The following is a 13,176-nucleotide window of genomic DNA, read 5'->3' as shown; positions in this document are numbered from 1 at the left end:
TATGAGTATATTCTGTAGATACCGCCTAGTAACGAGTTGTACCGGGCGTGGGATCAGGTATGCTGCTAAAGAGAACATGTATCGAAGAAACACATAGGACGTGGTATGATGAGAGTGCTGAGGTATGTATGAACATTTCGAGTGATTCGATATGGCTTTTTCGGTTACCGAAACACCTTCTCATCCAAGACCTTTAGCTCCATGTTTGTCAAAGCAGTGAATGGCCAAACATTTGAAGCCGAATACGTACAATACTACTGCATTCAAATCCAGAATCCACAATGGAAGATTCGGTATGGAGCAATCTTAGCGCATCTCCAACTGGCGGGGAAAAAAGCTGATAACACGTTTAAATACCATCAGGCATGCTTTAGTGGCGGCATATTCATATTGGGCGCACTTACATCAAGACGTGGAAACTGAACTCGAGAACAATATACTACAGCTCGTTAGCACAGGCCAGAAGTGATTGAATCCATCGTTCACATGTAGAGATTCACTCACGATCCCATTTACCGAGGATATGGAAGGAATATCGTCCAGCTATGCTATTGTGATCGTATGTACTTGGCAATCATTCTGCTTATCGGTCAACGTCGTCAGTTTTTTTTCTCTCGTTCCATTGGCTCTACCATCCCAAAATGCTTCTTCATCGCCGAGACTATCAAGCACCTGTACACTGTTATTCACCTCTTACGATAATCCTTCCCTGAGATTCGAGCGCTCACCAAGGGCGAAGAAGGAGCATTGATCCCAGGACTTGAAATCCGAGCATGTTCAAGATAACGGAATATGGGGGGAACATTTGGCGTTGAAGTGAGGAAGAAGGTGTGACAAGGCAAGCAACTTTAGAATTTTCAATTATGAACTATATTTTTGAGTTCAAATCCTTCACAATAAAACACACATGACCCTTCGATTAAGAAAAGCTTTGTGGGGTTTACAAACGAGCGTGAACGGATGTTACTTTGACTACTTGTGGTGGCCCGGCCAAAGCTGCAAAGAGTTTAGGACCGTTGGCCTATAGTATTTGACCATAGTATTAACAAACGACATTGATAAGAGTAGGGCGCACCACCTCGAACACGTCCAAGTAGTGGACGGTCGAGTTGCGAAACCCTTCTTACCTTGAAGTGAGGCGAATTCATGTGCGATTTAAGACCGGCAGCGTTGGTGTAAGCTTCAACAAACACAAAAGTGGTCGGGTCAGCCTTGTCCTGGTGCATCACATACTCAAGTACGCCAGCTTCTTTGTTGGACTATAGAGAAAGCAGGTCAGAATCTTGATTGAGGACAGTTAAGAAAAGGTAACAGGTAAACATCTCGGTTAAAACCCAATGTGTTGGGCAAACTTGAAACTAATGTTCCACGACGATTGTTGTTGATGTTGTGTTTCACATCACGACTCAGACAGAGCAAGGGCACATGCACCCACCTCCTTTTCCAAGATTCGGCAGATGCTTAATAGCTCATCGACCTTTTCAGGTTTAGCTTTGGCCTAGAAGAAAACGAATTGAGCGTCAGTTTCGCTGTGATACAATACTCTTTGATGTAAATGGACAGATATAATCCGCTACGAGATTTCACTTACGTATACGATTTGACGGATTACGGCCTTGTTCATCTTTGTATATGTGCTCTGGAAGAGGTTGTATGAGTTTGGAAGTTTGCTGTTGTGAGGTTGGTGTGTGATGAGGACACTTTAAGCTCAAACACTAACGTCGAGGTGCTCAATCCGAACGTGTCGCGCTTTGAAACTGTTTCCTCGGTGTGAAAATGCCTACAGGCTTGTTCTGGAAACTCGAAATGGTGTAAACGTCAGCTTATTCACCAACACGTTCAAGTTTTCAACCATTTAAATTTCAAATTTGAATAATATTACTGGCCGGTATATAACCTACAAACAAGCACGAACAACTGAAGCATTGTTGTTGATGAAACAAGGACCAATTTTTCGTGCTAGTGTCTAAGTTCGCCGTACGGGTGTTAGCATATCGATCTGCATTAATTCATTTACATTTAAGTCTTACCTTGAAATGAGTTGACCCTCGATGTTCTAGATGTGCTGCCTTGTTCTTGTATGTCTGTCAAGAATCGTGGGACGGTCAGCGTCTTTGAAGCCTTCAACACGCATCTAAGTGAGTCATACCTCCACGAACACAAATTTAGTTGGATCAGATGCGTCTTGAAACATGTTGTACTCTAACACTCCGGCTTCCTTTCGAGACTTGACGCAAAATGAGCGAACATGTGCCTCTCAGAGTTTGATTTGCTGCTGACATTTGCATCACGTTTCGACGAGACCTACCTCCGATTGTAATTTGCTTAAATAGCCCAGAACTTCATCGATCTTTTCTGGTTTGGTTTGGGCCTAATGAGGTGTTGAAAAGTCAGTTCGAAAAGGCGTGACGCATGATTGATACTGCTATGAGGCTTGTACACGAGCACTTACGCGAATGATCTGCTTGAAATGCTCGTTGCTCATCGTTACTACTGGCTCGTACTTCACAATGTCTACTATTCAACCCTGTTCTGGTCACGAATCAATTTTGAAAAAATCAAACTGGTGGACGTTTTAGAAGAACTGAACGAGGAATTACACGTGGTTTACGCGCGCGTGCGTAACATATACTGCTCCGAGATTCAAGACAGAGGGTAGGAAGTAATTTCTGGCCATATTTTCGAATTGCGTCTAGCTATCCATCGACGATAAAAGTTGGTTTGGATCAAAGTGCATCGTCACTAGATGTCAGCAACCAAAGCAGTTATATTCAAGGCTACTTAATATTCAGAATTCAAACAAACTTCTTTTCTGTACACTTTATATCGCCAAACAAACATTTTATGGTTGCTCCTTCCTCGTTACAACATGATTGATATTACCATCATCTTAAATTCCTTATTATATTGACACGGGACCCACTGCGTTCCAAAGCCTTGCGTTTTTTGGATCCCAGGCTTCAGGTTGTGAAAAGGTTTTAAAATCATTCGGTTTAGACCACAACAAGTATCCAGTTCTGAAACGTATCTGAAATCCCTTTATGTAAACATACTTGAGTCCTTTACTGCTTGGCTCGTCACCGGCATGCACACGATTAATACGTGGTAAGATGAGATCCTTTACATCTTCCAACGTGACGTCCTTGGCAACTTTGATACTAATACTTTCTAGAAGAGGTAGCGACGGGAGAGACAACACCTTCATTATTTCTGGATCTGCTTCATTGCGCTGCATGGTCATGTCAAGTTTTCTCAATTGAGGACAAAAGGCCACTATTGACTTGATAGCATTGATATCGAATGACATCCACTCCAATTCCAGTGACGCCAATGCAGGGAGCCAAGGAAGACATGCCTCCAACACTTGTTTGTCCCAGCTCCGACATGTGACGTGTTCCATTCCAGATGGTTCATGTTCAACGACAGTTTGGCTATTATCCCAGTCAGATAACGCCAGATTTACGGTTTTAATACATGGATGGTGCATGATATTATAGAGAGTGGCGAGTCCAATTCGAACATCTTCCATCTTGAAAGTGTGAAGAGACGGGCAAGCGGCGAGAAGCTGTTTGAGTACAGCCGCATCTAAAGTACAGCGTCCTTCGATACAAAGCTCCTGCAAGCTATCTAGTTTACGCATGATTGGTTTACTGATGCTGAATTGCCAGCTCTCTGCCCTCAAGACTTTCAGCTGTGGCAACGAGGATGCCCACGTGTCCCAAATCTCGTCGGTGAGGTTAAATTCAGAGAGGGACAATCTTTCGAGGCTTTTAAAAGTGAGCAGCCGTCCACTAGGAGTTTCAAAGTTATAGTGGAGGTCTTCGATAAGTGGCATAGAGCCCAAGTCCAGGCCTAGCTCGTAGGACCCGACGATGAAATGGCGAACCCTACAGTCTTTCAGGCGGCTCCATACTATTCCTCTGCCCCCAACTACAGCTTCCATCTTTTGGAGTTCCTCATCGGAAAGATCCAGTTTAATAGACTCTAGCCTGCTACATAATACATCCAAGAGCCTGATCCAAAACTTTAGAGACAGCTTCACCGAGTAGAGATGCAGGGTTCTGATACTGGTACATGATATTATAAAATCCAAGGCGGCGGGCGTCTTGACTCCGAGACTAGTCCAGTACCTGAATTGCAGGGCTCGGATACTATTGACTCCATATGCAGGAATACGTCGTTTGTCGATAAGCAGAGCAAGGGAGGAATACGGTTTCTCAGAGTATGAGACACTGACTTTTTGCCACGTCAGAGGCAGCAGGACTTCCGACAGCTTCTTGTTTGTGAGAGCGAAAGGAAGCAGCTTGTTTAGACCGCGTTGATCGAAATCCTTCCAGTCCAGAATCTCTTCGCTTATATAGTCGGCAATCTTCCATACTATCTCTTTTGCAAGTCCTCCCAATGATGCGTCTTGCATCTGGAGTTGGTCGTTGGGAGATGTTTCCATGGTCTTTGAGTCTGAAGTGAGGGTTAAAACATTAATGTCTCGAGCAAATGTAATTCAGTAGTTTTCATCCCAACACGAATCTTTTCCTCGATTACCTGATGATAATCCGGCTGCAGTGTTTCCTTCTGATATATGATTTCTTCTGATGTCACGAGAAGTCAGTATGTTGTTTAGCCTATTGAGAATCATTTAAAGAGAAAAATGTACATTTGAAATGAAGGGCAGTGCCCGACTCTACTCGAAGCATCACCAACAACGAGCAGACGAACCTTTTTTATTGCATGATCCAAAATGCTGAGCGGTTTCGATGTTAAGGCGAATAGAGCTAATCCATGAAGATTTAAACCTTGACTTGAGATTCAAAACGTCGTGTAGCTGGTACGATTGTCTAGCAATGTCACTTGATCTCCAGAGGTGAAAGTTGGACAACCGACGGAGGCTTGAAAATTGGATGGCGATGACAACATTTCAATAAGATTGGATCCCCTTAACCAGAATTTATCACATAAGGAACCTTTCTACGGTATAGACCTATCGTTGGAAACATACTCGTGGCATGGTTGCAATTTGCGTCCTAGTTTTAGTTCTGATCGAAGAAACTCTCTTCCTGCAACTTTGGTAAGACTTTACTTATATATTATGGATTTCGTTATACATTTGCATCTGGGATGTCTTAGAAGAAGTAGCACACACGTCACACCTTGCAATTATTTACAGAATCCCAAGCTTCAGTTTGCGACATCATTGCAAAGTCTTCTGGTTTAACCAACTGTAGTTGACGTAGATCTCTATGACGTAGATCTCCTTGACCTACCACAAGGTTTTCGATATCTATATTTACAATAGTTTCTGTTTTATCGGCACCATCGTCCTGAGTAATACGTGGAAGGAAGAAGTGCTTCATCAATTCCAATTTCACATCTCTTTCGATTTTAAATTGAATGTGTTCTAGACGAGGCAGAGACGGGAGAACCAAGACCTTCATCATTTCTGCACCTATAGAACTCGTGGGGAAACCTCCTGCATCCAGTCGTTTCAATAAGGGACACGATCCCACAAGAATCCATATAACTTCAATCCCAAAACATGCGCAGTCCAGATCCAACGAGGTTAATGCAGGTAACCAGGGATGACATACATCTAATAATAACCCCACTTCCAATGCCGAGCAGTCAGATGTTCTACTATAGACGGTTTATATGCTACTAGAGTTTGACCATCAGACCAGCCTGACATATAGATTTTGACGGTACGAGTGATCCTCTGGCTGAAGTCGAATCGCCAATCGCGTGCACCTAGACTTCCAGTTGTGGCAAACACGACGCCCATTCATCCCACACATCGCTCATGACGGTAAATCCCTGGAGGCGTAAAGTCTTGATTTTCCCATATGTGGCGAGGCGCTCACTGGGTACATTACGGTTTAAATGGAGTGTTTCGAGATTCGGCAAGGTACCCAGTTCCATTCCTAGCTGCTTTACAGGGAGTCCTTTATCCATAAATAGAATCCTACAGTTCTCGAGACGGTCGCAAGTCAATGCACTAGATCAAAGTTTGCTGAATTCCTTTGGGTCATACACGAGATCCAGAACCTCACAATCCAGACAACAGGGTAGTCCACAGCTTTTTGGCAACGTCAGCCTGTGAAGATTAAGAGCCCTTATGTTTATACATGACACGATAAAGTCGACTGCAGCGAGTTCCTTGACAAAGTTCTTTGACCTAACGAGCTGAAACCCGCGGATGGCATTCGCGGCATATAGAGGAAGCCGTCTTTCGTCGATCATAATAACAAGGAGACTATTCGGATTACGTAAAGAGCAGACGGAAATGTTCTGCCACATTAGAGGCAGCATGATTTCAGACATCTTCTTGCTGGTGAGAGCCAATTCAAGCGGTTTCTTGGGAGCATGCCAGCACACCTCAAAGCCTTCGGTGCTATACCTATTTAGTCTGCGATCTCGAGCACTATCTCTACAGCCAGCCCTGTCAAGCAGGCTCTTCGTCCAGTTGGAGTTTATGTTTGGGTGATTCCATGGCTGACAAGTCTGAATTGGTTGGTATTTTTAATTTCATATCATATGGCATCAGCGAAAGCTGAAACGTTCGATTCTCTGCAATCGTTCTCCGCTCCTACCTCGTGGTGAGATTTGGCTTGCCGATTTCTGCTGCCACGCGACGACATTGTGTGAGCAAGCCTATAGAGGTTAAAATGTGTATATTAATAAATTATGTTGATACATGTTGGGTCCCAATTTGCAGCAATCGATCAGCAACCTCCAACGTGTCAAAACGAGAAAACGAAAACTTACTTGGACATGATGTTTTGTAGCCGAATTAGACTCGACCTGGTCCAAAAAATCTCAACATCGGGTTTTCTGATTATAATATAGGCTAAAGGTAATTAATTTTGGGCTCAAACCTGAATTGGATCTCGATAATGCGTCCACTAAGTGAAGAAGAATAATGTTACCAACTGATTTGATGGTACACCTCCACGACGGGTTGGATTGCGTATATTAGGCATGAATACACTTTTGTGGAAACGCGTCATGGAACAGTCTGAAGCTTTGGATGTACACAACAAGTCGTTTGCGTCTTTTGTCCGTCAAGATTCATCCCTGGCGTGTTGATTTCGATCGAGACAACGCTATAGTCCAAGTAGCGATCGTAATATCATACGGAGCCACAATTCAAACGACTTGGACTACCTGCAGCTTATCTGTCTGTATCGTAGTCGCGTCCAAAGTCGAGGCATCCACAACGTTCAAATAACATTCAGTACTTTGAGGTGAATTCAGAGAAGCATACACCTTCTTTACAATTTTTCTCTACTCAGACATTACTTTTCTCGCATTATTAACACTGTTAAGCTACCTTAGGCTCAAAGACCATGGCGACATCAAATGAAGCTCACCGCGAAGAGATCCCATTGGCATCATTGGGAGGTCTGCCCGTAGAAATAGTGCTCAAGATTGCAGGCCGTATCAGTAAAAGCACAGTCGACTCTGAGATGCATTGCCCCACCCCAAGCAGGCTGGTCTCATTGGCTCTCACTAACAAGAGGATGGCTGCAATTCTGATGCCTCTCGTTTGGCAGAAGGTCAGCATCTCCTCTAATCATAGATTACCCTGCTCAATCGCTTCCTTGATCAGCAAACGGTGTATCCCTTCATATGGTCTCAACGGAATCCATATCCTTCACGTCACGGACGTTGATGCACTGAACGGAGAAGCTCTCGTTGGCTTTATAGTATCGTGTGTCAACATAAAGGTCTTGAACATTTCACGCTTGACATTGCCAAAGCAGATGTGGACGAATCTGTTCCGTGGAATATGTAGTAGGCTGGAGGACATCAACTTGGAAGTCGCCGATACAGAATTCGACAAAATCAACGAGTGCGTTTCAGAGTCTAAACCAGTAGTGTGGGACCGTCTCAGGAGCTGTGAATTCCTTTATGAATACAGTACTGCCAGACCAGGTTTACAATTAGGCACAATGCCAAGTCTTGAAAAGCTAGACTGGAACCGTAACATATCTGGTGATTGTCTTGTCACATACAAGCACCTCAAGCATCTACACATCGTTGGATTTGCTCTCACGAACGAAATATGGGATGTATGGGCATCGTCGTTGCCACAACTACAGGTCTTGATTGCAGAAGCCTGGCGATTCGATTTCGGCCAGAAGATTACTCGTGAACTGGATTCTCTGAAGACGCTCCGTCTGGAAAACCTGTATATAGATCAAGAGGCAGCAAACCAACTGCTGAACGCATGCCCGGTTCTTCAGACTGTCGAAACGGAGCAAGTAGAGATTGGACTGTCGAATTTATATTATATATTGCAGCATCCATCTATGAAGACCGTCCGCCTGGACTTGGCTGAGTGGGATGACACGCAAACTGCCGTCCTTCATAGACATTCAACGGTAGAACATCTCTCTGCTCGGGCTTGGAAGCAAGATGTATTAGATTCGTGTCTCTCGTGGCTGCCAGCATTGACGTCTCTAGAAATGGATACGGCCTTTGATATTGCCACCCTCAAAATCATTGTGACATCGTGTCCTCAACTGAGAAATCTCGTCATGTCATATATCGGTATAGATGCAGAAATGATGACTGTGCTGAGTGTCCCATCTCTCCCTCAACTAGAACATCTTCGTATTAGCATTGCAAAGGACGTGAATGTAGACGCTTTAAAGCGCCTCATCATACCACGGAGTCCTGGCAACGTATCACGAAGCAAGGGCTTGAACTTTGTATCTGTTAGAGGTCGTATAAGAGACTGGTGTGGGACACTGACTTTGCGTGAGCCAATGCACTTTGACTTGTTTTCACAATCTGAAGGCTGGGATCTCAGAAGGGAGGAGATTTGGAGGCCAGAGAGCTAGGAGCACGAGCACTTGAATGCTTGTAAAGTATATTGTTTCATAGTCTTGCGAATGGATATCAGGAGGTAGAAGAGCGTAAATAAAGAACTGTCGTGTTAAATATGGTGATGCTGTGTAAAATGTTGTATCTTTTCATTGCAACATCAAACAATGAGTTGTTTATAGAAGCTTGAACGATGTTGCAGGAGCCCAGTGGCTACTGTATAGGCAAAAGTGCCATGGAATATTTTAAAAAGGAGCACACTATTGTTTCCAGCCAGGCTTGAACTGGCGACCTTTCGCGTGTGAGGCGAATGTGATAACCACTACACCATGAAAACTTCGAAGGCTCACTATCTAATGAAGGATTATCTCTCCTCTGAAGGCCGCTAAGAGGTCACTTCGCAAACACCAAAAACGCAGTAAAATGCAATTCCAGTAACATATGGAGTGTAATTAGCACCTTTAGTGGGTTTTAAGTGTTTCAATAGTCGTATATTTGCGGAACTACAGTCCCAATAAACTGGATGAGCCCAATAAAATGCATGAGCCAAAAAAAAACAAGCTAGCTGGCCTCTACTGTTCAATCACGGTCAGCATAAGACTATTATGCCAAAATCCAATTACTAGAGGCGTCAACGGACCGTGAATCTCTTTTCAAATTTTTCAAATCACGAACTCTGAACTCTGTCAGTACGATTTCCCCCGTCAAATCGAGATTCGATGCTAGTAGCAACAAGACCACTCAAACAAATCGCAACCTTTTCGCATAGGAGACTATCAACCATGGGTCGATTGGAAGGCAAAACTGTAGTAGTGTATGTTCCTCATTCCCGTCGTTTTTGTAGTGTTTTGATTTCGTTCTAAGCTTGAACACATCAAACCACGAATAGGACAGGCGCATCAGCCGGAATAGGGTACTTTACGGCGTTAGAGTTCGCCAAAGAAGGCTCAAATGTCATCGCCACTGCTCGCCGAATGGACAAATTACAGGCTCTTGCCGATGAAGTGAAAGCCAATTACCCAAAATCAAAGGTGCTGACTGTAGAGTGTGATGTGAGGTCTAGAGCTGCAGGTAATTAACTGTGCAAAGAAGCAAATGTGTGGTGTCATATTGAGCTCAAAATCCTCATGTTTGCGTGGCCAGTCAACAAGGCATTTAGTACCCTTCCAGCAGAATGGCAAAACATTGCCGTGCTGGTCAACAATGCGGGACTCGTGAATGGACTTGACCATGTGGAGAAGGTTACGGATGAGGCTATTGATGTCATGCTTGACACTAATGTCAAGGGATTGTTATATGTGACGCAAGGTAAACTGGATGTTATGGCCGCGATACATGCAGTTTCAAATGAGGGTTTTTGCTGAGCTCCTTTTTATATTAGCTGTATTGCCTGGGATGAAGGAACGTGGAGCTGGAAACATTATAAATGTTGGTTCTATAGCTGGTAAGGATCAGGTTGGAGATTTGCCATAGCTGATGGATAGCTATAACAGACTTATTTAATTTTTTTGTCCTTTTCAACAGGTCGTGAAGCGTATCCAGGAGGTAACATATTTGCATCAGGCTCCTTTACACCAAAATGCAAAGGCATCTAATCACAGTTATGCAGGTGGAGTCTACTGTGCTTCCAAGCATGCCGTGGACGCAATAACAAGGTAACGTTTTGAGATCCTTCAAGCAAGAAAGAAACGTGATGTCTCATACCGTACCTTCGTGCATTCAGGTCATTGCGAATGGAACTTATATCAACGCCCATCAATGTGACTGGCATTGATCCAGGGTAAGTTCTTGATGTCTTTGAGGATGTCCAGTGATTCACAACTGAATCTCCCATTGCTACTGTTTCTTGTCGCTCATCACTCACTCACTCACTACCCTTTCTTCTAGAATGGTCGAAACAGAGTTCTCAGTCGTTCGTTTTGCTGGTGACAAGGCGGTACGCTGGTTTTCTGTTTCCAGTTTTTGCGTTTGCTTGAGTTTACCTCCTCGCTGCCAAAAAAAGCAAATCTACACCAGTTCTTTATTGTTACTTCAACCGACTACAACTAACGCCTCTTTCTTACCACTCATAGAAAGCAGACGCTGTATACAAGGGCGTCGACCCACTAACAGGCACCGACATTGCCGAATGCATCGTATTCGCAGCTTCTCGCCCCCCACATGTGCAACTCGCACATATGACTGTCTTCCCATCTGCGCAAGGTGCTGCCACCTTGGTGTATAGGAGGCCAGAGTGATGGGTTGAGTGTGGTTGTAAGCACACTTCGTGTAGTTTTCGACTGAGGCTGTTTTTTTTTCAACACATTATTATTATCTGTGTTAGAATAGAATGGTGATTTATTACGGATTGGTGTGTAAGTGCCGTGTGTCAGCGAGGACATGAGGATGGGAGGGAAAAGAAAACGAACACTCGTCAAATTGGTACCAGTACGATCAGCGCGGTTTTAGCCGCTGCTCTTCAATGACTTGGGTCAACCGCCTAAATGTGTTCAACACTAAACTTTCTGTGAGAGGTGCTTTGGAATTGGATACCTTGACTGCTTGGTCAGTATGGAATCCAAATAGTGCAATCACTACATTCTAATTCCATTCGAATACGTGTTTTTTCCGCCGTCACATTTTCGCGCTTGTTGAATGCCAATATGTGAAATATATTAATAAAAGGTGTGGTTGGCTTCCCGATAATGTGGGAACTATACAAAAAAGGCAGTGTTTCTATTGTGCTTGAGGTGATGTTGTTGTTTCCTGCTTGGTTGATGCTGACGATGAGGTAGAGAACGGGTACCAAATCTTCTGAGTCCATGTTTTCTCACTCCACTCCCTTTCTCTTTCCAACCGTACATGAACGGCTTGCTAAAAAAGGGTACAATATTAACGGCAATGTGTACCCTGTTGACATTTAACCCATACAACACTAAACCATCAGTACTCACTGCGACTTTATCCAGCGACACATAAAGCCTCTGATTCTCTGTTCTCAAATCCTCAATCTGTTTCCTGAGCGCGTCGACATTCACTCTGACCTCTTCTAGATTCTGTCCAGTTTTGGTACTCTCGGTTTCTAGTTTCTCTAGCTCGCCATCCACGTCCGCGTATCTGGCCTTTGTGTTTTTCCGTTGGCGCCATGTTTCGAATCCTAAGAGTTGGGTAGTGTGGGTGTTGGTTTGTTGGTATCCTCGCGGAGTGATGAGTAGCATTTTTAAGGTGGGTGTTGCAATACTTGCCTACAGTGAATGCAGCGACACTGAATATGATGCTCTCGGAAATGAAATTGGCTCCCAGCTCGACGGCCCTGTTTGTCAGACAAAGTCAGACTAAAAGCACGTCTTTATGTCTGGTTGTTTTGCTGAAACACGCATACATACTTTGCATCATTGAGAGGCCGTATAGTTTCAACCTTGTAGCCGAAAAAGTTCATTTTCAGCGTCATTTCAACCTTGTGGGTCCATTGAGCCACTATATGTCAAGTGTCAAGTCAAACGGGTTTGTGAACGTGTGGTCAAGAAGAGAGTTTCACGTACAACCAATACACATTTCCTTGAACCGTTCATGTTGCTTTGCCTACAATGGCATGGTGCGTGTTAGATCCAACGATGGAAACAGATCAAATGCGATTCGATGCATTCAATGACAACGTGTGGGATGTGTCGTACCTGGTTTTTGATTGCATTTGCAAACGGCTTGGCAATAGTTCGCACCAGAAGAGCTCCCAACTTGATTGTAGCTAGTGTAGAAAGATTGGTGTTGAATGCCACAAAATTGATACGTTTTGGAATGAAAGTGTCAACGATGCGATGCGATGAATGTAAGATAACGTACCCATGCACCGGTCTACTCAGCAATAATCAAGTCCAATCTCTCTAGTGGATATGCTCTATATAAATCGTTTAACGTGTCAATGTTTGAATGTCTTTTTCTGAATTGATAAAATCACACACTTTGTTAGTTTGCAAAAAGTGCAAATAATTGATATTGAGCCATGTTTGGAATAAGGCCAGCAGCTGCTGCTGCTTCCCAATGGCAGTAAGTGTCTGCTATTGTCTGCTTTACCTTGTAGCTGTGTTTTATAGTCTTACTTGGCGATGCAAGCGACGAGGAAAAAGTTTGAGGAATTGTGTGTTGTTGAAGTGGAGGGTAGCCTGTATATAAAAAGCAATGAGAGAATGTCGAGACATGTGAATGCATCACATTCTCTCTCTTTACCGTGATGGATGACATCTCGTGTTGGTGGAAGGAACATTGCAAAATGTCGCGTTGGGGCTCCCAACTTGACGAGAGACAGGATTACAGCTGCTCCATCCAAGTGCATGGACTAATAACACTCAATCTCTCACACAGGCCGTCGATTACCTT

The 13,176-nt window shown here is 43.8% G+C and overlaps 3 protein-coding genes across 3 annotated transcripts; 1 reads left to right on the top strand and 2 right to left on the bottom strand.

Annotated features, from left to right (window-relative positions):
• Positions 1–940: 940 nt before the first annotated feature.
• On the bottom strand, positions 941–1,624 carry SmJEL517_g02597 (uncharacterized protein; the record flags this gene model as incomplete). Its single annotated transcript, XM_031168525.1, has 4 exons — positions 941–1,021; positions 1,128–1,259; positions 1,436–1,498; positions 1,592–1,624. The coding sequence occupies 4 exons, from the start codon at positions 1,622–1,624 to the stop codon at positions 941–943; spliced, it is 309 nt and encodes a 102-aa protein (XP_031025557.1).
• A 7,981-nt stretch (positions 1,625–9,605) lies between these two features.
• Positions 9,606–11,060, top strand: SmJEL517_g02596 (uncharacterized protein; the record flags this gene model as incomplete). Its single annotated transcript, XM_031168524.1, has 9 exons — positions 9,606–9,637; positions 9,713–9,894; positions 9,967–10,131; positions 10,205–10,267; positions 10,348–10,368; positions 10,433–10,478; positions 10,547–10,603; positions 10,711–10,759; positions 10,896–11,060. The coding sequence occupies 9 exons, from the start codon at positions 9,606–9,608 to the stop codon at positions 11,058–11,060; spliced, it is 780 nt and encodes a 259-aa protein (XP_031025558.1).
• A 478-nt stretch (positions 11,061–11,538) lies between these two features.
• Positions 11,539–13,132, bottom strand: SmJEL517_g02595 (uncharacterized protein; the record flags this gene model as incomplete). The annotated part of the gene is made up of 7 exons (XM_031168523.1): positions 11,539–11,676; positions 11,757–11,959; positions 12,069–12,115; positions 12,189–12,279; positions 12,345–12,384; positions 12,477–12,547; positions 13,027–13,132. The coding sequence occupies 7 exons, from the start codon at positions 13,130–13,132 to the stop codon at positions 11,539–11,541; spliced, it is 696 nt and encodes a 231-aa protein (XP_031025559.1).
• Between the last annotated feature and the right edge of the window lie 44 nt (positions 13,133–13,176).

Source organism: Synchytrium microbalum, assembly GCF_006535985.1.
Source record: "Synchytrium microbalum strain JEL517 chromosome Unknown SmJEL517_scf0011, whole genome shotgun sequence".
Classification (NCBI taxonomy): Eukaryota; Fungi; Chytridiomycota; class Chytridiomycetes; order Synchytriales; family Synchytriaceae; genus Synchytrium; species Synchytrium microbalum.
This window is presented reverse-complemented; position numbering and strand designations above follow the sequence as displayed.